We start from the raw sequence: 25,375 nt of genomic DNA, 5'->3' as shown, positions 1-25,375 counted from the left end.
TTATAACAAGTATATGTAATTTACTATAAATGCATTCTTAGAACCATAGAAACACTGGTGAAACTGGAGAATTTGCTTGGTAACTGGGACCTGGTACTTCTTGTCTCTTTGAGCATGATGTTCATCCTTCACATGACTTAGTTTTAATTGTTATAAAGCAGTGCTTGACAAGGCGTACTAAAAAATTATTGGTTCTGTGTCTTTAATCTTCCTCTTCTTGCTCTCCTTTATGATTTCTCTTCTTGCACTGTCTGGCTGTGTATCTGAGAGCTACCAGGTTTACCATCAAATTCTTGTTTATGCTTGACTTTATGATGGAGACATTCAGCTTATGAGTAATAAGCTCATTAAGGTTAGTTTGCATCAGCCTAAGCTGCTTTAACTCTAAGCTGTAGAGATGCCTTTTGTGAGGGGCTCTCCAATCCCACAATTTGTTCCTTTAGAGCCTTAATTTTGTCAATTTTCTGTGTGGTTTTTTTCATCTACTTGAAAGGCAATTATCAACCTTGTTCTAGGAGACTTTTGGAGCCTTCTGACAGCTTAAGGAAAGTATTTCTATGTTAAGATTTTGATCCTGGAATTTCAACAGATGATGATAAATGTAATTAAAAGTGATTAAATTAGTCTGCTGTGCTGGCCGTATGGACTCAGAGTAAAGGCCAGTATTAGGCAGGTGGAGGAACAGGATTAGTGCTTGGGTTGGTTTGGTGGGATTTTTTTAGTTTGTTTACTCACTAGAGAAAATCAGAATGCTTTCACGTATTCAGAGCTGGCTACTGCTTCATCCTGTTTATAGCTATCTTGTATAAGAGAAGAACAGTATTTTAAACTGGAGGTGGCTCCGCATGGTAAGACCAAATGTGTTTCCTAACCTTGCCTCAAACCTACTGAAAAACTGGTGTGGGACTTGATTTTTTTCTTTTCCTTAGCTGCAGGGATGTGTTAAAATCCGTATTACCTATTAATACACACACCCATTTGCTCATAAGTGGTATTTGCATCAACACACATTTGTTTCCCAGTCCTGACATTTTACTAGGCACAAAATATACAAATAAACAAAATTCCTGCTTAATTTTCTAGCTTTTCCATAGGATTCAGATTAGTGTCCTTGTAATAGGAGATTTGTGACATCTTATGCATTATTAATACTAGCTTGTATTCCAGTTTGATTTTTGGATAAATTTGTCCTTGATCTATTAAAGACTAATTTGTTACACCGAAAGTTCAGGCATACATCAGAGTTCAGGATATGCCGTGTAGGCAGGTAAATTCTGTACCTACCATAGGCTTTCACTGGCTTCTTTGGAGAGTATTCCATCTTGTCATACCCTAGAATTGTCCAGATTGTCACAAAAACTTCCTTTCCTCTTTTTCTCTTGCAGTCGTTTAGTTAATTCCTTACTCTGTCAAAAAAAAACCCTCAAAAAACCTGTGTGAAAAATTGACTTCGAACCTTAGAAACATTACGAGTCAGTTGTAGTTACCTGTCATGCTTCTCTTTCCTTTTTACCGTCTCCTATTACTCATTTTCTGTAAAATGCTGATTTCCAGTCACAAAGGTATTTGGAGGCCAATTCTTTGAGTAGTTATTAAGTAAAAGGCCATGCACATAAGCAGTGTGACTCAACAAATGTTGAATGGTCAACATTGTTGTCAATACTGTTTGTGATTTTCTTCGCAGCCTCAGTTGGATAAGTTGTCAGGGTTCATGGGCTATTGTGGAGCGGTGCTAATCCACAGTTCCTCCTTCTAGGTGGACAGAAATGCCCTGTTTGTTAAGCCTTAAAATGCTTTGGGATCCTTGAAATGAAAAGGATCATATAAAAGTGCGATGCTTGTTATTAGATGTTTGTAAGAGTTCAAGGATGTGCTGCGTTTCGGAAGACTGTCATTATAGGAGCGGGTTCTGCTTTGATAAATTATAAAAATGACTGTGAACGACTCACAGCTCGGTTATAATTATTCCCAGTGCTAATTATGTGTCAGAATTATCTGAAACGCTGTATCAGACATGGTTTGCATATGCATTACCCGTGTAATCATGAAACTGCGCTTTTTCCAATGTAAACTTACTGAGGTCTCTACTCCACAAATCCTTCCTTTTGAGGACTCCTTTCTCACCCAAGCAGGCCCTATGATTTCAGGGAAACTAATTAATCAGGGTAAGGATGTTCATGACAAGCTTTTAAACTAGTTTTGTAATTTTACCCTGTGGGGAAAAACTTGAAAATACTTTACAGAAAAGCTTGTGAAGTATTTATTCCTCGCAGTCCTTCAATACTCACTGCGGACATCTGAGGACAAAATGTATCTTTGTCTGCTGATTTATAGTCCATGAGAACTTATCCTGTCCAATGCAAAGATGTTTTAAGACTGTCTTTTTTTTTTTTTTTTTTACATTTTATTTGTTTTCAGCTTCTGGAAAAAAACAACAATATGTTTGAGGAATCTGATTCTGCAGCTACGAAAAGTCCTTTGCATCTAGCTGTAAGTATGAGACATGTGTAAAGTGTTTGATCATTATCTCCTAGAATAATTCCTTAATCTCTGTCTTTGAAGCGGGTTTAATCATAGACTTGTTTTGAAAAAGCTGGGAAGGGATGTAGGCCTAGATGTAACAAAAACAGGTTCTGGGCTGGAATCGTTAATTAAGTTTTTGACAATTGAAGCTCTTGGTTCTTATTGACTCTTGACACTCAGGTAAGAAGAGGACACAGGCACTGAAGTGAAATTAAATGGAAAGTTGCAACTTTTTATTTGTAACTAGTTTATAAATTTGGGGCCGAAGCTTGAGCCTATGGCTTTGATCATGGAATGGGATACTCTGATGTTCTCCTGGAGATGTGCAGAGCGCAAAAAACTGTCTGGTACACAGCAAGGTGTGGGAAACCGTGCTTAAACCCCAGCAGTGCCCTGGGAGCGTGCCATGGAAGCTGTGCTATCAAAAGGGGATCCAGCACATGTGGCCTCAGAGATCACAATAGCTCCCATTTCCCAACAGCTCAAGATTCATGATGCCTCTTCCCAGTTTTCTTGTGCAGAATCACAGAATAGTTGAGATTGACGTGGACCTCTGGAGATCAGCTAGTCCCACCTCCATGTTAAAAGCAGAGTCAGCTAGAGCAGATTTTCTCAGGGCTGTGCCCCATCACATTTTGAATATCTCGACATGGACAGTTCACAGCCTCCAGGCAATCTATTCCAATGTCTGACCACCATCACAGTAAAAATGGGGGGAAGGGGGGTTGCATTAAATGGAATTTCCTGTGTTTAAATTTGGGCCCACTGCCTCTTGCCTTGTCACTGGGCACCCCTGAGAAGAGTCTGGCTCTCTCTTCTTTGCTCCCCCATCAGGTGTTTATACACATTGGTAAGACCTGAGGATTTTCTTTTTGAGGCTGAACGGTCCCAGCTCTCTCAAACTCTCCTCATACGTCTTTCACAGACTGGCTCTTCATTGAATATCCAACCTCACCATGAAGCTGCCCTCCTCTTGAAAGGAAAGCAGCTTGCTTACTCAAAAATAGGGGCAAGTTTTAGTTCTGTAGCAATCATATCTCAGCCAGAAGAGCTCTGACCTGATATTTGAATTACTCACATGTAATCTGAGGGAACAAGAGCCAAAACAGTTGGGTTAAAAGACTGAGTTTGTCACTGAACTCTTCTCCCCATCTTTTTTTCTGCAATTTGAAGCCTGCAGAAGGAGAGTGTCACTCCGGAGCCCAAAGAGGAGTTACAACCTGCACTATCACCAACACAAATTCCTGTGCTGGGAAGGGGCTTGCCCTGCAGCTGGCCAGACAGCAAACTCATTTCCTCTCTGGTCCCTCTCGGGCAGAATCCTTGCAAGGACACTGCCAGTGGCTCTCCGTCTTGTATCTGTGGCTGGTTAACAGCAGTTCATTCACCTGAGACACAGTTTAAAAATAAAAAAAAGCTTACGTAAAACATCACTATTTCACAGTTCAACTGCAGCTATCCAGGAGTGTCTCTGACATTTGTTTCAAACCCTCCCCATGTTGGGGTGCCTGTGGTCATCCTTCCCCAGGTCTAGCAGTGTCCACACGAATGTCTCCACACATGGATCCAGAAAGCCAGCAACCTACACCAAAACATGAAGTCCTGTCAAATGACTAGATACAGCACAGTGGCCAAGGCCTCTGCTTACAGACATTTGACCCTAGAATGGAAATAGGATTTAAAAACAAGGGGTGGACTAGCAGCCAGCAAAATACTGACCTGCCATTCTCTAAGGCAACGGTGCATGATTATGGTGATGGTTGAGTAAATGACTGCGCAAGGTAAACCAACAGGAAGAAAAAAATCAACTTCATTATCCTTTCAAGGAGAAGATGGGCTATACAATCTGCATGGCACCTTCAAGATAGATACTTCATATTGTGTCAAAGATCAGGTTGTCGCTAATTGTTTTCTAAGTAAAGTTGTCATGAAGAAGAAAAGCTGACAACTGCGTCGGAGAATTTTCTGAGATATGGGTTCCCTGTGCCCTAATCTTCCTTTGCTTTTCTTTTTCTGCTTTTGCCTTTGCTTTCCTTAAGTAGTTGTCTTGGTCTAACAGGGAAACAACTGTTTGTTCCCTGCGCTGTCCTGTTCTTTTGAACTTTTGACCACGGTCAATAGGAGCAAGCTGCTGCCACCACTTAGCCTTGAAATTCAGTGGCTCTTTGGTTCCTTCATGTTTGCATTTCTATTCTGTTTTCATTAATTGCTTCAACTCTGGTAATACTACTTATATGTTCATGTATGAATAAAAAGGATGTTCTCTGTGAGTCTGGCAGTAAGGAGAGGAGGGCAGTCCCTACAAAGCTGAATGAAATGTTTCCAATTTCTGGGGCTATCCACTGGGTTTTTGCAATGTCACCTGTGTTTGTGCCATTGGCCCAAATGTGGCTGTAGGTCTGGAAGGGCATCTACTTGTCTGCTGTAGTTGTTCTACCAAATGATCCTATTGGCAGGAATACTCCATGAAGCATCAGCTATAAACAGCAGGTCAAGTTGGTGTTTGTATTTGCACAAAAATCTGGTTTGAGAATTGCTTTCATTTAGTTGGAGGCCAGCAAATGTGTTGAATTTAGCGCCCAGTAGGGTGATAATCCATGTGACCTCTGACCAGCATCACTAGTGAATCTAGTTTTTGAAGTAAACATTTCCCTGAAAGATACTGTAGAATGTGAAAAATGAATTGTTGATTCACCTCTGCTGAACTGGCAAGTTATTGCCTGAAATTCCTCACCTTGGGTTGTATTAGAAGGTTAGAGCAAATCAACAATCGTAATTTCTGTCCCTAAACACTAGGAATTTTTTAGTTTCTTGGCTACAGTGTAATTTGGGAAAATTCTTTCAAGTTGAAGAAAGTGTCATAAGGAATCAAGAAAACTGTGTCATTTCTACTGTGTTTAGGAGATTGTGACAATGATGGATTTTATTCACGTTTTATGTGGAAGTCTTTGAAAGACAAGAGTTGTGTTCTTTACATGACTTATTTCATGTTTCTAGGCCTATAATGGTCATCATCAAGCCTTGGAGGTCCTTCTCCAATCTCTGGTAGATCTGGATATTAAGGACGAGAAGGGTCGCACTGCTTTGGACCTGGCTGCGTTTAAAGGACATGCAGAGTGCGTGGAAGCTCTCATCAGCCAGGGTGCTTCTGTCACTGTAAAAGACAATGTCACCAAAAGGACCCCCCTCCACGCCTCAGGTGAGTGTGATCTTCTGTTACGCTTGTGGTATAAACGCTACAACACAGAAGCAGTTACCTTTACCTACCTACTATCCCTATGCACATTTCTTCTCAACGGAAGAAGGAGATTTTGACTTGTACTGAGGAGTGCTGCTTGTTTGCTGAGGTCCTACAGTTAACTCTTGTCTTTCACTTCCTTGGTCTTTTTTCCTCTGTCCCAGGGGTTCAATCCTCCCCCATACAGAATCCCATGTTTTTCCACACCACTACTGCTCTGCCCTTACCTGCTTGCCTCTACTTTACCTTACCTCTCTGTTACCACCTACTCTTTTAAGATGTGTGATGTTTCCCCTACGACACCTTCTCGTAATGGTTCCTCGCCCAAAAAATCAGGGGAAGAGAGAACACTTGCCTCCTTGCTTTTCCTAAGGAAGAAAGGTTAAATATACAGGTAGGCTCTCATTGGTGATGAAATTATCCTGGTGGTCAAAACTTTCAAAACCTCTGCCTTTTGCAGAGGCAACACTACAGAAATTCACCCCCTTTCAGACATCTTCCTCCTGAGCTAGCTTGTGAACTTGCTGTTGCTGAGAGTCTGCTCCATTCCTCATGTGTTGAGTGTTAATTATGCAATGTGCATAATTATCTGGAAAATGTAGAATTTGCCATTTATTTAAAGTTTATTATTAATATGTACCTGTCAGATAAATACGCAGGGGTGCCAAAGGGAACGTTGCTCCTCTGGCGGTTCATTGGTACAGCATAGCAGTGACCTCTAGTGGGAAGTAAAATTAATACTTCATTGGATAACAATTATTTTAGGGCCAGACTTAATTATCTTTCTGTTTATCTTTTAATTTTGCTTATATTAAAAAGCATATACATCCTCTAATACCAGTTTGCTCTCTGTGGGATCATATAAGTGCAACCTGGAAGCATAAGATCAAATAGACTATTATCAATTTTGTGTGCAGTGCTGAAGAAAATGTGCATAATAGATCTTCACAGCAAACTAAAAAATGCTTTCTGCCTTCTTAAATTTTGCATCCGAACTGAGTACATTACTCCCCACAATAAACTACTGATATAGAGATGTGCTACTGGAGCTTACATATCAGAAGTTTGAGACCAGAATTAGTGAGAGGGGGTTTTAGCTGTTTTTGATAAAAACACAAAATAGTAAATCCAGCTGATCCTCACCCTGTTAAAACTGTTGGTTTAATTAATTTAAATCAAGATCAGCGCCGCCACAAAACTGGAGCTGTGTTGGTCAAGAGCTTTCCTATAGTCACTTCAAACATAGCTTGGGGTCTGATGATGAACAAGGTGTAACTTTGGTACATCATCACTATAGCAATGATTTTGCATTTATTTAAAAATTTGGTTATAGTGACATAGGTTTTTTGTTGTCACAGCTGAATTGTGAGGGTTCTGCAGTACTGAGAAAAGTAAATGGTAACAAAGTCATATTTTTGTTAGCAGCTCTAACTTAAAATACGGATTTGTTGAATAGATTTGTTGAATAGAATTGAGTAGGTTTGTTGAATAGAAGGTGTTATTTTAATATGCACATTTCTTACCTTCATGCAAATTCCGATTGTGGGTTTTTTCCCCCTATTTTAATTTCTTTTTTAATTGCCCCCATCACTGTAGTATGAGTGCCTTCCTTGTAAAACCAGTAGGAAGATTCACTGTAGACTTTTCTAGTTTGTGATTTTTTTTGCTTTAAAAAAAACCAGATTTTAAATTTTAAAAGATTGAAAAAAATCTTCCAGAGATACAAGAAAAGTGTTCTTTAAATCTGCAGTGAAAAAAAAAAAAGTTAAGTGTATGTTTAAAAAGGAGGGGGGAAAAAGGCAAGAAGCAAGAAAGCCCTACCCACAGGAATGAGACACTAAAGAAAACATGTACCTTGAGAAGGGAAAATACTGCACAGACAGGTTGAATATTTGAACTCAGTAAAGGAAATTTATCACTGTCATGAATTTGGAGGCTTTAAAATGGGAGATAAGTGCACTTTGGGTAAATATCCATTAAGACAACATTTAGGTCAAGAGCTATGCAGAGTTCTGTGGAAATTAGCTCTGGAATAAAGCTTCTACCTCCAACTATTATGAAAAGCCACTTGCAATCTGATGATTTTTATTAAGCTGTTTCATAACAGTATATTTTGTTTAGGAGTCTTTTAGCAAAGAACTGTGCCACCTATCGGAAACTCTCTGTGGTGCCACTGCAGTATCCAGCATTTTTTATTTGCGATACAAGTGTAAGAGGTAAATTGGCACATTTTGAGAAATCAAACAGAATTCTTGCTGAATTAATCCCTTGAGTGACAGTGCGCATTTGCACACACAAAAGTGAATACTTGCATGTGTTTCCTGTGCACTGGAAAGAAACAAGAAGGCATGTGTGCCCATCCCCTTAAACGTGTTTGCCTTCATTCCTTCTAATTACACAAGCACAACTGCAGAACACAACAGTTAAGGAGACCCGAAGTGGTGGATTGGATTACAGGATTCTGCAGAGCTCCGTTCAGTAAAGGGATTTGTAACTTTAGTAAAGAAATCACCTAATGAAGTATGTCTTCTTTCTGTCTGTCCCCTTCAGGGAATAGACTTCCTCTGACCTCATAATATGAAGAATTTCCTTAGCCTAAATTATATGTTCCCTGTATAATTTTATTACCACCAGTCTTTCCTCTGGCTAGCTTGGGGAATCCATTGCAAATGTTCCCCTGGTGTTAGCGTTGTAGCTCTGTTGGCAAACCTAATGTTCCCTGCAGGGTCTGTAATGCTTAGCAATCGCTGGGTCAGCTCCTAAGAGTTTCTGGGAGTGTCTGTTCTAAAATTCATTTACCAAAATCCTTTTCAGACGTTGGTGTGAACAAGTTATGATTTCTTTTCCACCTGCTGGGAGAAAGAACAGATCCGCCACCCCCCCCCCCCCCAAGCCAGTGACTCATCAGCCCCACAGAACTGTTTACGTGTTATGTATATGGCATTACTTAGTGGTAAATAACTAAAAATGTCTTTTATTTTTCTGGGTAGACCAACTAAGATTATTTTTGGATGAGTGATTTAAATGTGATGATGTCTGCCAATTTCTCTGCCAGAATGATGTGACATAGGTGGTGTCCAAGGGTTTTGCCTCAGCCCACAGGGTGTAGGCAGTGTGAATGCACGACTTGCTGTAATAAGAACACGATCTATATCTACGGAGTACCAGAATTATTGTTTTTCAAAGAAGAAAATACTGTTCTGTTCATCCCATGAGTTGCATAAAGCTGAAGCCTTTAAGCCAGCTGACACACAGATGGGTTTCCAGTGTCAGGCCTTGCAAAATGTAGTAATTCAGAGCTGTTTTCCGACAGCAATGGGTTACATTTTAAAAAGCAAACCCCATTTTTGAGAAGTAGCTGTGGCTTCCAATAATGTTAAACTAGAAAAGCTGGAAAAACCCAGAAGGAATTTTAGTCTCTGGTGTTATGTGTTGTTATGAATATGACATTTGTATCGTTGGTCATTCTTTGCAGATGCTTCTTTTTTCATAGCAGCTCTGAAGAACTTGTTTGTACAGTGCACACAAAATTAACGAGCCTTGCCGACGTACTTCCTACTGCGTTCCAAATCTGATCGCAGAAAGCCTTGTCTGCCTGCTCGGTCTGAGGGATTTTGAAATACTGTCTGGTTTAGTAGAAATCTTCTCAGTGAAAATCACGATTTCTGTTTTACTCATTTGGGATTTTTGTATGTAAGAGAACTAATCCTCTTCTTACTGAGGTCAGGGAAAAAACAGCTCACCATTTCATCGGCACAAGTTAAATGAAAATTGTGGGACTATTGATTTCTTATACTGTGGAATATTTTCCATGTTTATAAGAAAATTTCTTATCCATAAGCATTCCAATGGAAAAGTATCTGAAATTAAACATATTTTAATTAAATACACTTTTTTCTTTATAGTCATTAATGGCCATACACCTTGTTTACGGTTGTTGCTAGAAGTTGCAGACAACCCTGACGTGACAGATGCCAAAGGACAGTAAGTTTTCTTTGTTATGGTTTTTTTTCAGCTCTGTGATTCAAATAGCATCTCAGATTTCTTACAAAAAAAGCATTTATCTGAAATACTGTATTTCCTGCACGACTCCTTATAGAATTTGGCAGACATTACAAAGTACACATTCAGTTGATCTAAGCCATGTGGAAAGGATTATTCATTAATCTTAGCCTTTGCTTCATACTTTAAACAATTCTTCATAGATGCTGAGGGCCAGATACAATAAAAACTAACAAGCTCTTGAGATGTTTCTGTAGAGAGTCTTTTTCTTTCTAAAACATTGATATTTCAGGATTTATTTGGTATATTAGGCTGGTGCAGTGAGACAGAATGTTTATTTGAGGTGACACATGAATCTGAGCTGTTCCCACCAAAAATTTATTTCTTGTTAAATGACAGTTATAGAGGGAGAATTAAGTATATTTTTAAAGTGAAAGCGTGAATGGTTTAAAAACTCGTTTGAGGTGCCTGGAACATATCTGGCTATGCATATAATTTCAAATGGTATTAGTCTTACCTAAAAATAGAAGGAGAATAGATACCTTTCAAAAAAAAATGGACGATATGTTAGTCCAAATTTTGGCTTGAATAGTTTCCTCATGTCCCTTCATCCCCTTTAAGCAATTGTGCAGCATTTGCAAAAGAAATGCTTTGGGTTGTTGCCATCTTGGTAACTAGCAGGGACATTCAATCACAACCCTTGGGTATTGCAAAGCTCGTGTGTTGCTGGAGGTGACAATAATTGTAGGTTATTAAGAGAACAGATTGTCTTGAATGGTGTTGCTCTGTAAACTGCTTACAGATGAGTTTGTTTCTATTTCAGTCATGATAGTTGGTTGTTAAACATCTTAATAATTTCATACAAAAGGTCTTCACTTGGGTGTTACATAGATGAGTATGGTGAAAGAAACAGGTTTGTGGGTAGGAACAGAGAGAAATGCAAGGCTTTCTGATTTCTCTATTCCTGTAAGTTAGCAGTGGCAAGTAGTATGTCTTTTTATTGCTATGACTGGTTTGTTTTTGTTTTTTCTAGAACCCCACTAATGCTTGCAGTGGCATATGGGCACATTGATGCTGTTTCTTTATTACTTGAAAAAGAAGCATCTGTAGATGCAGCTGATCTCCTGGGATGCACAGCTTTACACCGAGGGGTGACTTAATTTTTATGATTCTTAATTATTTGTTTTACTGTGACTACAACTCACTTATAAATACAGTGATATTGAATGATTGGAATGTAAATACAGAGAACACTGTAAATGATTGGAAAACTGACCAAGCACCAATGAGGTAAAAAGCAGGACAGACCTGTTCTCAGTAATGCTCTGCTTTTGCCTTTATTTCACATTCACTTTAATTAATTAGATAAAATACCGATTAGACAAATTTTTCTTGACACTTCAGTATAGCAATCATTATTTTTATAACTGCGGACCTTATGAATTCTGAAAATAATTTATTTAAAACAACTGCCCAGCAGTTATTTTCATTTTTCTTGGGGAAGATGGTGTAAATAAGTAAGCCTTAAGTTTTAATCTGGAGGCAGTGAAACTCGAGGCAGATCTAACCTTTTCTAGGAGTCAGGTACTTACCCACTGTGAAGTTGGTGCAAGAGATGATATTTATACAGAACTCTATAACTGAAGTGAACAGTTCAGCTTAGGAGTCCAGTAAGAGTCTGTAATAAAAGCTATGGCATAAAATTTCTGTTCTGTATTGATAGCAATACCTGAGCATGACCAAGATACCAAAGCTACCCTATGTATGACACAGAGGTCACTGATAGTAGCTGGCCAGCTGTTAAAACAGCTTTTCATATTTCTCCTGGTATTCTTGATCCCTTTTTTCCTTGGTTCTTCTCTCACATTCATACATGGTTTTGAGAAGCCAGACTCAGATTTTCCGAACCTCACCTCTTGTCCATGTTTCCTTAGTCTTAAACTGCTCCTTGCTTTTGTGCCTCACTTAGTGGAGTCTCTTCCAGACTAGGAATCAATGCCTTTGAAAGACAGCACCAAATACATTTCAGTGTATCAGTTATCACAGGTACTCATGGGAGCGAAGAAGCTTTCATCTCTGCCTTCTGGATCCCATCCAGGCCATTTCATGTTCACAGGCATCAATCATATTCCATATTTCCTGGGCAAGAATCTGTATTATGTCAACCTCTTTACTCATTTCTTTGTTATCAGATTATGACTGGGCATGAAGAGTGTGTTCAGATGCTGTTAGAGAAAGAAGTGTCTATTTTATGTAAAGACGCCAGAGGCAGAACACCTCTGCACTTTGCAGCAGCTCGGGGTCACGCCACTTGGCTGAGTGAATTACTGCAGATAGCACTTTCAGAGGAAGACTGCAGTTTGAAAGATAATCAAGGTTATACACCACTGCACTGGGCTTGTTACAACGGTAAGGTTCTCCCTGTGGACTTTTGCCAAGTTCAAATGTACGATAACAAAGCAGCCTAACACTTTGCGAAGCTTGAAATGAAGAGGGAAATTATCTCCCCTCTACTTGCTCTCTGTAGTTAGCATTTGCTATGTTCACCCTTAAGTTCAGAAGCCAGGGAAATTCCAGCAATACCTCCCAGTGGCTTTGCAGCTTATTTGTTCCCAGTCACAGGAGGCCAGGGTGAAATTCTGGTTTTACTGACGTCAGTGATGAAATTCTCATTGATTTCTGTGGGATCAGGAATGCTCCTTTGAGGTGTCCTCCTTCTTACTTATTGATGCAAGAGACCATGTGAATAGATGGATATTCTGAACTGAACTGATTATTCTAAATTGGATAATCTGAACTTGTTGCTTAATATAAGGGATAAAGCTTCCTAATACCATAATTTAAGACCATCTTTGGAGATGTGTGAGGCAACATACATAACATCACATAAAAAAGAGACTTTTTTTTCCTTTCCTTTTTTTCCAGTAAGTGCTAATATTAGCCTGGATCTATGTTGCTGCTGCCATTAAAGAAAAAAAACCTGTTTATAATTTTATCACATAAGAGCTTATATCCACATATATCCACATATCCATGTTCAACTTTGAACTTAGTGTTAAATTCTAATCTGTATAAGCCTAATATTAATTAAGTGAATAACTTGCTTTGTACAACACTGTGAAATGTCTGATCTCTTATAGGTCATGAAAACTGCATAGAGGTACTACTGGAACAAAAATTTTTCCGCACATTCTACGGTAATAGCTTCTCTCCATTGCACTGTGCCGTGTAAGTAGAAATCTCCAGTTACAAATGCTTTAGGATATGTCTGGAAAAAATAGCAGTATGAGAAGAAAGCTTTTTCCCCTTAGATTATTTGCACGAGAAAATAATTTTAAAGCTGATCATAAAATTGTGCTTATACTTCTGAAAAAGTGGCAGAATAAAGAGTATTTTTGCATAAATTTCATACATTTAGGCTATTTGATGAAATGCTGACTTGTAATTAAATAGCTGCATTTCTGCTCCCTTTCTAGTTTCTTTTCCCTTGCTTACAACTACAGATCTATGCCTTTTTTTCACACAGGCTGGAACTTCATAGCTCTTCCATTCTTAGGCCATGACCTGGGCTATAGTGCCTTGGTCCATGTAAGTATGAGCTTTTGAGGTTCCTTTGAAACCCAAAGGCTGGAAGTTAAGAAATTTGTCAGAATCAAGATGATTCTTTTTTAGCATTAGGAACGAAGCATTAATGAAGGAAAGATTTGAAACAACAACCTCTGTCGTGCTAGAATGGTGTTCTGTGCAGGCCATATTTTTTCCAAGACATCCTCAGCTGAGTGTTTTCCAGACTGGTTTTCTTCATGGTCTTTTTTCCTTCTGAGATAATTTCTATCTTGAAGGTTTGGTACTTCTTACCCAGGTTCTAGCCAAAGGGATTGGTTGGTTATAGAGGCAGACCCTGTATCCAAAGTTCTCGTATTACTTATGAACAACAAAAAGGTGGTGGCTGTTACGAGTTATTAATCTTCTTCCATGCATGTATTTTATACATATCCCTTATTCAAATAAAGCAGTATGTTTTCATATGGGAAGGATTTTAATAGAGCAAAATCGTAACTTTTCATAAAATAATTGCAAATGCATTTTTTTTAAAATGCAAGATTACTTTAGTTTGTAGGACCTAACATGCTTATTAAAACATGTAAGCCATCAGAAGAATAAGGAGTTAAGCACTGAAAAAACAAATGCAAACCTTCCTAATTTCTGCCAAGAATTAGAATGACTGTATTCTATTCTATGTTCTATTAGAAGAATGAATGTCTTCCAGAAGTAATGATAGGAGTTACTATTGTGTAGGCTTCCCTTCTACAGTCCACATCATTGGAAAGTAGAAGAGTAATATGTCATGTGTCAAACTTTGAAATTATAAAAAAACCCCAATATATTAGAGAAATAAAAGCATATATAAAGTACTGTTTTTACTCTGCTTAAAATAAAATCATTTGTGGCTGAAACATAGTATTTGAAATCTGAATTTCTAGTGACAGCTTTGAAAATTTTTTTTTCAATATTTATATTCTTTTAAACTAGTATGTAATTCTCAAACCCATTAAAAATGTGTGCAACTTAAAAATGCATTCAAATTTAAAATGAAAACAGCTGCTAATCCAGCGTGGGTATGTGTTAGCTATACTATATGTCCAATACTGTTACGAAACATTGTTCATTTTCATAATGAAATGAGACAAATTAACAATAACCAGAAAGAGTATTAATTGAGTACATCCATCAAGGAAAAGTATTAAATGTGTGAGTGGGAAGAGATGTGGGCTTATTAGAATAAATATTAGAATAAATATTAGAATAAAGCTTTCTATATGTAGGTATCTATGAGTGCTTTCAAATCCAGGTGTATTTGACATTTAGACTAAAGGATTTTAAAGTGTTAAGGTTTTAGTCCTAGGTTAGTGCTTCGCTTTCAATTACCTTTGTGCATAGTGAATTGCAGGATCAGCTTTGCATTAAAGACTGAAATTCATAGTAGCAGATGCAGTTTGGTTAAATGGAGAAATGATGAATAATCAAAAATGTGACTGAAAGCATTACGGCAGAGGTATGTTAGGATAACTCATAAATAACCAATAAGAAATATTTATGGGAAGTGAAGTAAATTAGTATTGGAAAGTGAGAAAAGATGTAGACTCTTTACCTTTTTGGAAATGTCTTTTCTTTGGCAGAATCAATGATCATGAAAACTGTGCATCACTGCTCATCGGAGCCATTGATGCCAGCATTGTCAATTGCAAAGATGACAAAGGAAGGTAATAGTTTCTTAAATAAATTTCATTTTGTCTTCATGAATCCATCTAGTATTTTTCATAATTCTTTCTGAACCTCTGGAACTCATCCTTATCTGATATGATTGAGCTAAGGCTTGTCATGCTGACTCTTTCAGACAGCAGTTTACACTGCAACAGCATTACATGGTGGCTCACTTGAAGCAAGAATACTATGAAGTATTCAATTTCATAGTACATATGAAAAGAAATACAAAAGAAAATAGTATTTTATTTGTTTAGAACAGCTATGACTATAGGCTGTTTTCCTGAACCAGTTTTCTTTGTTAAATATTTAAACAGGTTTATCTTTGCTAAATGGAGTGATACTATGTAGACATAGAAAAGTATTTCATTAAAAGCTCTAATGTTATGTGAGCGTTCTCAGGGCACACAACTCAAAACATCTATGCAGCAAAATAATACTGATGCAGCAAGAGATACGCATTTAGCCAAATCCTTAATTTGTCACATTGATAATCTCCTCACTATGTGTGTGTGTATATATATATTTAATTAAAATTGCTGAAATTCTAAAAATTGAATACTCAGCATTTCTATTAATTAAAACAAATTCAAGACTTTCAATAATGGTGATTACTTACTCCTTTAAGGGTAAGACCACCTCACCCTTACTGATAAGCAAAACCTGAAGTAGCACTATGAGCTGTGTTGTGTACCAACTGTCTCATCTCTATTAGTCACACTTCAGAGCCAAAATGCCACAGGGAGACAGCAAATGAATTCTAGCGTCTCAGTCTTGTGGAAACTGATAACGTCCAAAGTGGATAGAATTCCTTCTGCCTTCTATAGTAATACTATTATTGTAGCTTGTTGCTGCAGTATTTTTGACTATAACTTAAAATACTTCAGTTTTTTTAAATAATAGATCTGTTCTTTTCTGATAGTCCTTCCCATCTTAGGCTTGTTAAAAAAAATAAGATCAGATGAATAAGAATGAGGGATTGTACTGCTTTTCATATTACGCAGTATGCTCCATTAAAATAAATATGCTGCTAATATGAGATTCTCCACAGTATCATATCTCCACAGTATCATATCTCCACAGTATCATATCCACCTTATGCCTCCCTTTTTTTAAAGTTTATATTGCACCAGGACAGAGACTGTAAATATTATTTAACTTATTTCAGATGCTGCTACTAGAAGGTTCCCCTGGTGATAACTCAAAGTTTCATAGGAAAAAAAAAATTAAAAGCGTCTTGCACTTGCAGGTTCTTGGGAAGGTAAGTAAACAGGAATATTGTCATTCTTTAGCAACAGCTGTGGTCATGTTCCTATCCCCACAGAACGCCCCTTCACGCAGCAGCCTTCGCGGATCACGTGGAGTGCCTCCAGCTCCTCCTGAGTCACAGCGCACAGGTGAATGCTGCGGATCACGCAGGGAAAACACCTCTCATGATGGCAGCTCAAAATGGTCACGTAGGTGCTGTAGGTAAGTACATCCTTGCCTCTGTTCGTCTTGAGGAGTGAGTGCTACTGCAGTTACTATCCCAAATAGGTAGTCATTTTTTTTCCTGTGAAAACTAAGGAAGAAAAATAAATTGTGTGGATGTCTGTAAGAAGCTGCCTTTACATCTGTAAAAAACTTCTTTTTCTTCTCAGTCGTTGTTTCTCAGCAGTCTTGGTGCACATTTGCAATAACAAACTTGAGTCTTATTTCCTCCTAAGAGCACACTGTAAAGAGCATGAGGGGAGTAGTAATTCTATTCTCCTGTTTACTTCCTTGATTTTACAGAGCAGTAAAACTGCACATGTGAAAAAAATTGTGTAACCTTTTTTTCCGCTCTATTATAGGAAGTCCTATTCTTAAAATGGCACCTATCAGCAGCTGCTTTTCCAGGCTAGACTATATACTATAGACATACAGATTAGGGTCGTATTGGCTTAACAGAATACCCTTTTCTCTAGCACAGACTGCACCCTAAATTCTTTATATCCACTTATTCCTCTCAAAGCAGGATCCACAATTGTTCTCAGGAGATGATGATTCAGGCAGAACTTGCTGATCTGCAAATGGGGAAGTTCATAAATAAATTAAGATGAATATATGTTTGACAGTTTGGGGCACAGTGAATGAGCTATTAGCTCTGCCTTTGCTTGCTGATTAACTGCTCAAGATTAGTCTGTTCTCATTCATTATTTTCACTTCATGTTCATAAAGCGTACATCATGTAAAGGCTTAATTGATTAGCATGTATGCACACGTACATTGAAGTAGTAATTTTTTTCCTCTGTTTTTACATGGTCGTCTGCCCGTTGGGTTTGTTTGTTGATTTCTGTTATATACCTCAGACTTTTTGGTGAACATTGCCAAGGCTGACCTGACATTAAAAGATAAGGAGTTGAATACATCTTTGCACTTGGCTAGCAGTAAAGTAAGTTGAAGACCTCTGTATGCTTCTGTTCTCTTCACAGTCTGTATTTATGTCTGTGTGTGTTTATGCTCCAAAAAATTTTTCTGCAATGGAAAAGTGATGGTCAAACTCATGGTGAGGGAGGGAGCATTGTTCCAAGCTTTTTCTCAAGTCTGTTTCAAGGTTTAGTAAATTGAGAAATATGGATGCCTCTTACGACAGCTGAAACATAAGGAAGGAAAACTAAGAGAAATCATGGAAAATCCTTTGAGATTTTACCAAATAATCTCACTGTAAAATAGCTTAACATAGGTTCAGTGGCAAAGGAAAAAAAAAAAAAAGAGGTATTTATTCTTTTTTCTTACTCTCCAATTTCTGTGGAAGGAACCCAAAATTTTCCCTTATGCTCTGTGGCAGTAAAACCAGAGGCATTGATGAGATTGGTGGTGGTGTCTTTTCCCACCTTTTCTTCCTCTTAATTCCAATTGCTACTGCTGTTTCTGCAAGAAAAAATGCCCATTGGATTCCCTCTCCTGGGCCTTTTCTTTTGCTCCTATCCACAGATTGGATTCCAGTGTGTTCGTATTACTCCAGTTTCTGCAGACACATGAGCCTCGCTGAATTCTCAAGGTCCTTCGAGCAGCTGTTCACCTGCCAGAGCTGTAAGCTCGGCATCTGTGACTTGCCGTGCTGAAACAGTGTCAGAAATAAGGCCCGGATCTGTATTATTTCCAAAGTTTCATTATTAGACCTCTCACACTGAAGGGATTTTGTAGTAGCTTACTAATAATACAGAAAGGCATTTAAAGACCCAGGAAGTATAGTATTAGTTTTTGAGATTAAACCATCTCTTTCTATGTTACTATGTAGTTCTAATAAATAATCCATTGAATGCTCTCTCAAGAGAAATAGCACTCTTCTCTGAAAGCTGAGGAGGTGAATTCATATATGATGAATGGAGGGTTGAAAGACATTTCTAAATGTGCTAAAGCATCCTAGCAGTGGCGGTTTGTAAATGGTATTTTAAGGCTCCTACAGAACACCTACTACACATCCTTATAAGATGAGTAGCATGTTTTGTATTTCAGAGTGAGTTATAAAATTTCACTTCTATATGTAACATTTCTTTTGCCTCAATTTCAAACTCCTCAGCAAATTGACACTATTTGGTTTTTTTTCCCCCCATCTACAGGGTCATGAAAAATGTGCCTTGCTAATACTTGACAAGATACAAGAACAGAGCCTTATTAATGCAAAAAATAATGCATTGCAGACGTAAGTATAGCCTGATTCTCTCAAGTTCAGTTGACTTACCAGAAGATTCTGATTTAGCATTTCAAATTCATGTCTCAGATTTTTTCATAGAACAAAAAAGGTAATTTCTGATTTTTTTGAGTGCTTGCCCTTGAAAAGACCAGATTTGTATTGCATTTTCACTTCTAATTTTGATTCTTTTGATGCCAATTCTATACATGGTCTAGTGGAAAAATTATATGAGGTCATTTATTTGAAGTCTATATCAAAATGTCTATTAATCATGTGAATGTGTAAGTATACATCTGGCATTTCCTATCTTTTTGAGCTTCACCTTAAATCTAAATAATTTATTTAGACTTAAGGTGGCACATTTAATTTTCAGAGGTTTTGTTAGGTGATATTTTATGTGCAACTCCCGTCCATACCATACATTATCAGCGGAGTTAGAACCATCGATATTCTTACTCCAGCTGCAACTGCTTGACTGGTATGGGGGAATCCGACAGGAGAAGATTCAACCATGAGTTCAGGTGGCAGACCATCTAGTGCTTGCAGAAGAATTCGTTCCATCTTAGCCCTTTTTTTCCCCCTTTCAATATGAAATTGTTTTTCTTGTCCCACTAGCTGTCCCCAAACAGGAGCATTGGGTGTTTGCCCAGGAAGGGAGCAAACCAGTGGTTATTTTTAATTTCCAGCTGCTCTGCAGTAAGATCAATCGAGTATTCAAGGATAAAAAGGCAAAACAATAATTTTCAACGGTCTGTAGTAGCCAGAATGAAGGATGGAACAAAGGCATTTCTTCAGTCTTAGGTTCATTTTCCTTTTAAATGTCAATTGTGTGCTGCAAACAGTGGAAAAATGAGAGCTTTTTGAAGAAAGCCTTTAGACTGGAAAGTATTAAGCAATCTTTGTGTATGTAAAGGTAATTATATTTGTCTTGCACATATGTTTTATAGATGTGGAACATGAGGATTATTTTAAAGGCTGTAATATAATTTAATGCCTACAATATAATTGTAATGATCCAAAAAGGAAAACATTCTCTTTCTGATGCTGGGTATGCTTTAAGCATTACCTAACTTTTTTTAGTAAGTCTATTTTAAACTGAACTTGAATTTAGTTGTTATGTTTTTGTAGACCTCTCCATATTGCTGCACGAAATGGCTTAAAGATGGTGGTTGAAGAGTTGCTAGCCAAAGGGGCATGTGTCCTTGCAGTAGATGAAAATGGTAAGTAAATAATACACTTTGACAATCTTCAGTAGGACCCAACAGGTAATTTTACAACAGACCGAAGCGATAGGCTTAAATGCTGATGATAGACATCATTGATGCTTTTACCCTTCCACAAACAGACAATGAGGTGTGTGAGTACCTATTAAAAAAAAGATAGTATTTATTTTTCTTTAATATAAAAATGTACTCTGAACATCACAGCGGTCCCTTTTACTGTTCATTTTGCATGTACTGTCAACAGCTAGTCTTTTTTAATGCTTGAGTGCAGTGGTAACTTGAATTTCCTAAACATGCAAGTGGCACCGGATAATTCTGACACCTTGCAGAAGAAATAAGGATTATGCATTCAATCAGCGCATGTTTTAATGGGTAGGAAGAAAACCATCAACATATGTTTGATTGTGTCCTAGTTCATTCTGAGATCAAAGCTTGTGCTTACTAATTGTCTGACCTAATCCAAGATGCAAGTAAATTACTGTTGCCTCATAAAATACATGATTAGTTAATAAACCTGATAATTTTGTTTCAGATCTCAATGAAGTCCTTCTCTAAACATTATAAAGCCCATAGAGAGCTGTGCTTCTATAATTAATGTTTTAAAAAAAAGTCTTCCTGAAATAAGCTGGTCTTTCTTACAATACTGACTTCATGGCATTAATGTAACAATGCAGTACCTCCATCTTCCCATATCTGTAAAGTAACAATAATAATACTCACCCATCATTGCAAGACATTTGAGATCTATGGATGAAAAGAACTGAGTGGTGAGTATTTACTATTAACCAAACGCTAAACCTAGATATACTTGCATGAATGAGTTCCACTGAAGTCATCTGGCCCTAACCTCGCTGTAGAGATGGGGGACAGAAAAATGAACCAGACTAGCTTTTAACCACAATTTTTATCTTTAAAATTGTACATACAGATCCAGCTAATTTGCATGTATGTAATGAGTGAAAATTAAGTTTAAATTTGATACACATTTAATTTTTCTATATGCAGTTTAAAAGAGAGAAATTTAAGTACAATCTCAGTATAAGTACAACTCTAAAGAATATTCACGCTTGGAACTCAAGTGGAAGAAGAAATTCCATTTAGGGTATGCATTCACTGCAGTCAGTGCTTAAATGTGGGTAGTTTGCTACAAAACTGTACTCACATTTGTCCACCAAACTCGTCTACACTGCAGGTGTTCTCAGCTTACTTGAGGCAGTAGGATATCAGTAGTGGTCATTGCCTCAGATTACTATTGCTGCAGCACTTAAGATTTAGCCATCTTCAAAAGAATTTGTTTGCTCTCAGTACAAAGGAGGATTTGTTGGAAAGTGCTGGGGTACTACACAGCAGCCTGCAAAATATATAGATAGCAAGTGTAATCAGCATACTGGTTTCCAAGATTTGTATATGTAAAGCGCTGCTTTAGGGGCAGCACTTGGACAGGAGCCATGTTAAACTGCAGTGAAGACAAACTTTTAATAGCTCCCCAGTTCTTCGTTTTACTGCCATCTGTAGAATATTAACTTTGTATTTAAAGTGTACGCCATGCTTTCTGAATACAGTCATTATTCTTCTAACATAATGTAAATTTGGGTAACTAAACATCCACGTAGTCATACCTGCTATACCTGTAGCACGTGCACTGGTCTAATTCTTTTCTCTCATAATTTAATTCCTAAATAAACTGCTTTCTGAGTTGAGTAGATACTCAACTGATCAGTCTTTAAAATAATTTGCTTATTACTTCAAAATGTTTTTAAATTAATATTTTTTATGTTCTAATGAAAGTCGTTGTTCTCAGAATGAGACTTGTTCTTACGCACAGAAACTGAAGCCAGTTTCTGTCCCTGTTGCTGTACTCCCCACGTTCTGTATTCATCATACTGTCTGTGCTGTAGAACTGTGTTTAGCAAGTGCTTTTATTCATATTGTGAAGTCTGTTTGCTGCCTGATTTTAAAAAAATAGTGCTTGTTGTGGTCACAGTGATTTAAATGCTCCATAAAGTGTGTATTTTCCCAGCATGTCTAATTTAAAATAAGTAACATACCCCTGTTGCCTGGCATGATTGTAACTGAACATACATCTCCTGCTTACGACGTCATCTAGAGATGTATATGAGGAATGCTCAGTGCCATTCTCAGTACCCTTAGTACTAACCATTGCCTTGTCTGCATTTGTGCCCAGGTCATACGCCAGCCCTGGCTTGCGCTCCTAACAAAGACGTGGCTGACTGCCTGGCACTCATTTTGGCTACCATGATGCCTTTTTCTCCTTCCAGTTCAATGACGGCTTTCAACTTCGTTTGTTTTAAAAAAGACAATTTGGGCAGGACACATCTCTGCGATGGCTCCAGTATGGGTAGCATTAACTCTTACAATAAGCCCTTGAGTAATAACATAGGAACAGAGGATGGGTACAATGAAAATGATTCGGATTCTGAAACATTTTGACTTTTTGGTATTCAAAAACTTTTTTTTCATTATTATTTCATTTCAGCTTTATTTTTGTCTTTATAAACAGCTTAAATCCCACAGCTATATTCTTAACTATTATTCTTGACAAGTAGGTATTGAAAGATTTGTAGTGTTGATGAGAATCAAGCCTTTAAATAACAAAGTTAGAGGGATTTACTGGAACGTATTCCCATTAATGTTCTGCATCTTTTCAGCTTCCTCATGTTTTCTAAGTGCCCCTGTGGAAAGTCTCTACCTCTTATTTTAAGTAGAAAAAGAGAAAATGCCTTTTTTCTTTTTGACAGCACAAATAAACAGGGAACTGTGTGTAAAAAGTTCTTACGTGTTTTAGCTGTACCTTTAGTACACAAACGTATTTCCAGTGTAGCCTTCATAGATTCGAGCATCATCCCTTTCCTCTGTTTGTCTGTTTCCTGCTTCCAGGGGCTCTGTTAATTAGATAATTTTTTTACACAAACCAAAGGTAAAGTTGTAAATCTTAAAACTGCCTGTATTACTTTTCTACAGGAAACGAAACCTTTACATACTGCGTGTATTAAGCACTTAAACCTACAGAAGGCACTTTTTACAATTCTTAGTTGCAGCACACAATTAGAAAAATATAGTTATAAACCCTTAAGGCCAAATTCTACTTGTCTCACCATATTTTCCCATGGACATTAGTAGAACCACTTGTGTAAAATGAAAATCACTTGGCCCTTTTTTTTTTTTCAATTCAGCACAAACATGTACGGTTTATTTGCACTACAGATTAGGGTCATTAGATGTTTCTGTCACCTGAGCCATTAACCATGAATCTAGTATCAGAAAAAAAAAAAAAAAAAATCAGGCGTAGACAAAGGTGTATGTAAAAGTTTGTAATGACTTGCCAACTTAAATGGATTTTTTTCCTTTTCTATGCTTACTGTAAACAGTATCGAATTTTAAAATACTTTTGCCAGTGTTTGGATTAACAGAGCAAAGGTAAAGCAATGAAAGCGTAACACCAAAAGTTGAAATACCAAACACCAGAAAACATAGCAGTGTACCGTGCAGGGGATCGGAGATACATGCTAAAAAAGCCTATTGTCACCAGCTTTTAAAGCAATGTCAACTTTGTGAATATGTTTACTCCTTCTGCCAAAGTTTCTAGGTCAAATGGACCACGACCCTCCTCTGCAACAGATGTACAAAAGGAAGAATGAGACTTTGTAAACAAAAACAAACAAAAAAAACTAAACAAAAAGCTATCATGAACTAACCAGCTGTACCAAGAGGACCAAAATGCTTCAGTAATTAAATGGAAGACTTTGCTACTTTTATTTTTTCTTCAAATGTGAGTGACATAATGAAGTAGTTTTTTTTAAACCATAAAAATATAAACTTTTGAGGTAATGAGTAGGCTTGAGTGAATTTTACATTTTATGACGCAGGTTTCAAGTTGACATTTGTAACTGATGATGTGTTGACCACAGGTTTGGTTTTTTTTCCAGACTAAAGAATATGTTCATATACTTTTAATGTAAATGTGTTTATATTTATTTGAAATGAAACAAATGCCCAGGAAAAATAACTATGGCTTGTTCTCCTAGTTAGTATTTGTGCATACTATTTGGCATGATGCAAAATGAAATGTGAATCTAGGCAAGACTGATGGCCTGAGTAGAAAAAGGAAGGGCCGATGCCCTTCGGGAGAGTGCCCATCTTCTTGTATGGAATGCAAAGATAAAAGTCCATAGGCTGTATCGCTGCAAAGCAGAGAGCAAACCACCTTCTACCATTTAAGAGCATAAAAAAGGGGTCCAACCCCTTGCTAGACAAGTGAGAGAACACTGTACAGCTACAGTGAAGAGGGGAAAAGGTAATACAGCATGGAGTCCAGGTGTTAAAGTTCCCATGATTCGCACTCAGGCTGTCTGCAGGCCTACATCTGTGCTGGGGGGATGAGGTTGAGCTTCCTCAGCGCACGCTTTCGGCAGGGTAAATGAAAAGTAAGGATTTTTATTTTAGTTGCAGTTTTTAGCTGTGTTCCACTGAATTGTTAAAAATTTATTGGCAGATTCCAGTTCTTTAATTAGGAAAAATATGTATACATTAAGTTTATTTTGCCTTGCTAAAATTAAATATTGTTTCCTTGAACATTAGGTAAAATTAAATATTGTTTCCTTGAACATTAACAAATTTCCAAAGTTTACAATGAAAAGTTACAAGGATAGTGTCTCTAAAAGTGAACATTTCTTTTCCCTCAACTCTGTATTTTCTGCAGTAGAGTGACAGAGCACCTGAAACCCTGGTTTTCTCCTCAGAAATAGCACAGAATAACATTTTTATGATTGATTTTTCTCAATGTATTTTTGCTTTTAAGAGTTGCAGAATAGCAATAACCACCTTACTTTAAGCACTGAAAATAAGAGGAGAGATCAGTTATTAAAGTTTTCAGAGGTGTCTGTTCAGAAATGAATAGAAATCCCAAATTTTGCTTTTTTTTATGTGGAATGATGGCATTGAAAAGAAATAAACAAATGGGAAATGACTGCCACCTGTCTAACAGCAGGATCAGCCTTTTAATCTTAGTTTAACCAGAGATGTAGGTAGGCTTCTTGGCAGGATTAATTAAAAGTCTCTCCCTGAAATACAGAAAGTTATGTTATCCTACATGAAGTCACTTCATTAGGAGAAAACCAGTCCTCTTTTCAAAGAGGATGTGGTATTATTTTAAGCAGCCATTTAAAAAATTTCAGTATTTTTACTTGCTACCGTACAGAGTTACTGAAAATACTTCTGTATATTTGCAATACCTTGTAACTCTGGTAATTGTGTAGTGCAACAACTGCTGCCTCTTAATGATGTATACAACGTTATAGAAGCATAGGTGATTACTGAATTACTTTGATCCTTCTAGGAACCAAATCTAAACTTTACTGATTAGATTTTTCTGTAAACTAACAATGATGTAAGTATGCAATATTCCAAAAATCATAGCAACATATGATTTGTTAGCATCTTAAGGGC

The 25,375-nt window shown here is 37.4% G+C and overlaps 1 protein-coding gene across 1 annotated transcript in view; it reads left to right on the top strand.

The window, feature by feature from the left end:
* Window positions 1-23,944, top strand: part of ANKRD44 (ankyrin repeat domain 44) — a 60,540-nt gene extending 36,596 nt beyond the window's left edge. The window contains exons 14-25 of the mRNA XM_009572988.1: window positions 2,419-2,490; window positions 5,521-5,722; window positions 9,667-9,745; window positions 10,797-10,914; window positions 11,956-12,172; window positions 12,904-12,991; window positions 14,944-15,027; window positions 16,353-16,498; window positions 17,359-17,441; window positions 18,613-18,695; window positions 19,815-19,906; window positions 23,510-23,944. Of these exons, the coding sequence (XP_009571283.1) occupies window positions 2,419-2,490; window positions 5,521-5,722; window positions 9,667-9,745; window positions 10,797-10,914; window positions 11,956-12,172; window positions 12,904-12,991; window positions 14,944-15,027; window positions 16,353-16,498; window positions 17,359-17,441; window positions 18,613-18,695; window positions 19,815-19,906; window positions 23,510-23,568 (1,323 nt within the window). The 3' untranslated portion in view covers window positions 23,569-23,944. The remainder of the gene's footprint in view (window positions 1-2,418; window positions 2,491-5,520; window positions 5,723-9,666; window positions 9,746-10,796; window positions 10,915-11,955; window positions 12,173-12,903; window positions 12,992-14,943; window positions 15,028-16,352; window positions 16,499-17,358; window positions 17,442-18,612; window positions 18,696-19,814; window positions 19,907-23,509) is intronic.
* The last annotated feature ends 1,431 nt before the right edge of the window (window positions 23,945-25,375 follow it).

Source organism: Fulmarus glacialis, unplaced genomic scaffold (assembly GCF_000690835.1).
Source record: "Fulmarus glacialis isolate BGI_N327 unplaced genomic scaffold, ASM69083v1 scaffold16372, whole genome shotgun sequence".
Classification (NCBI taxonomy): domain Eukaryota; kingdom Metazoa; phylum Chordata; class Aves; order Procellariiformes; family Procellariidae; genus Fulmarus; species Fulmarus glacialis.
This window is presented reverse-complemented; position numbering and strand designations above follow the sequence as displayed.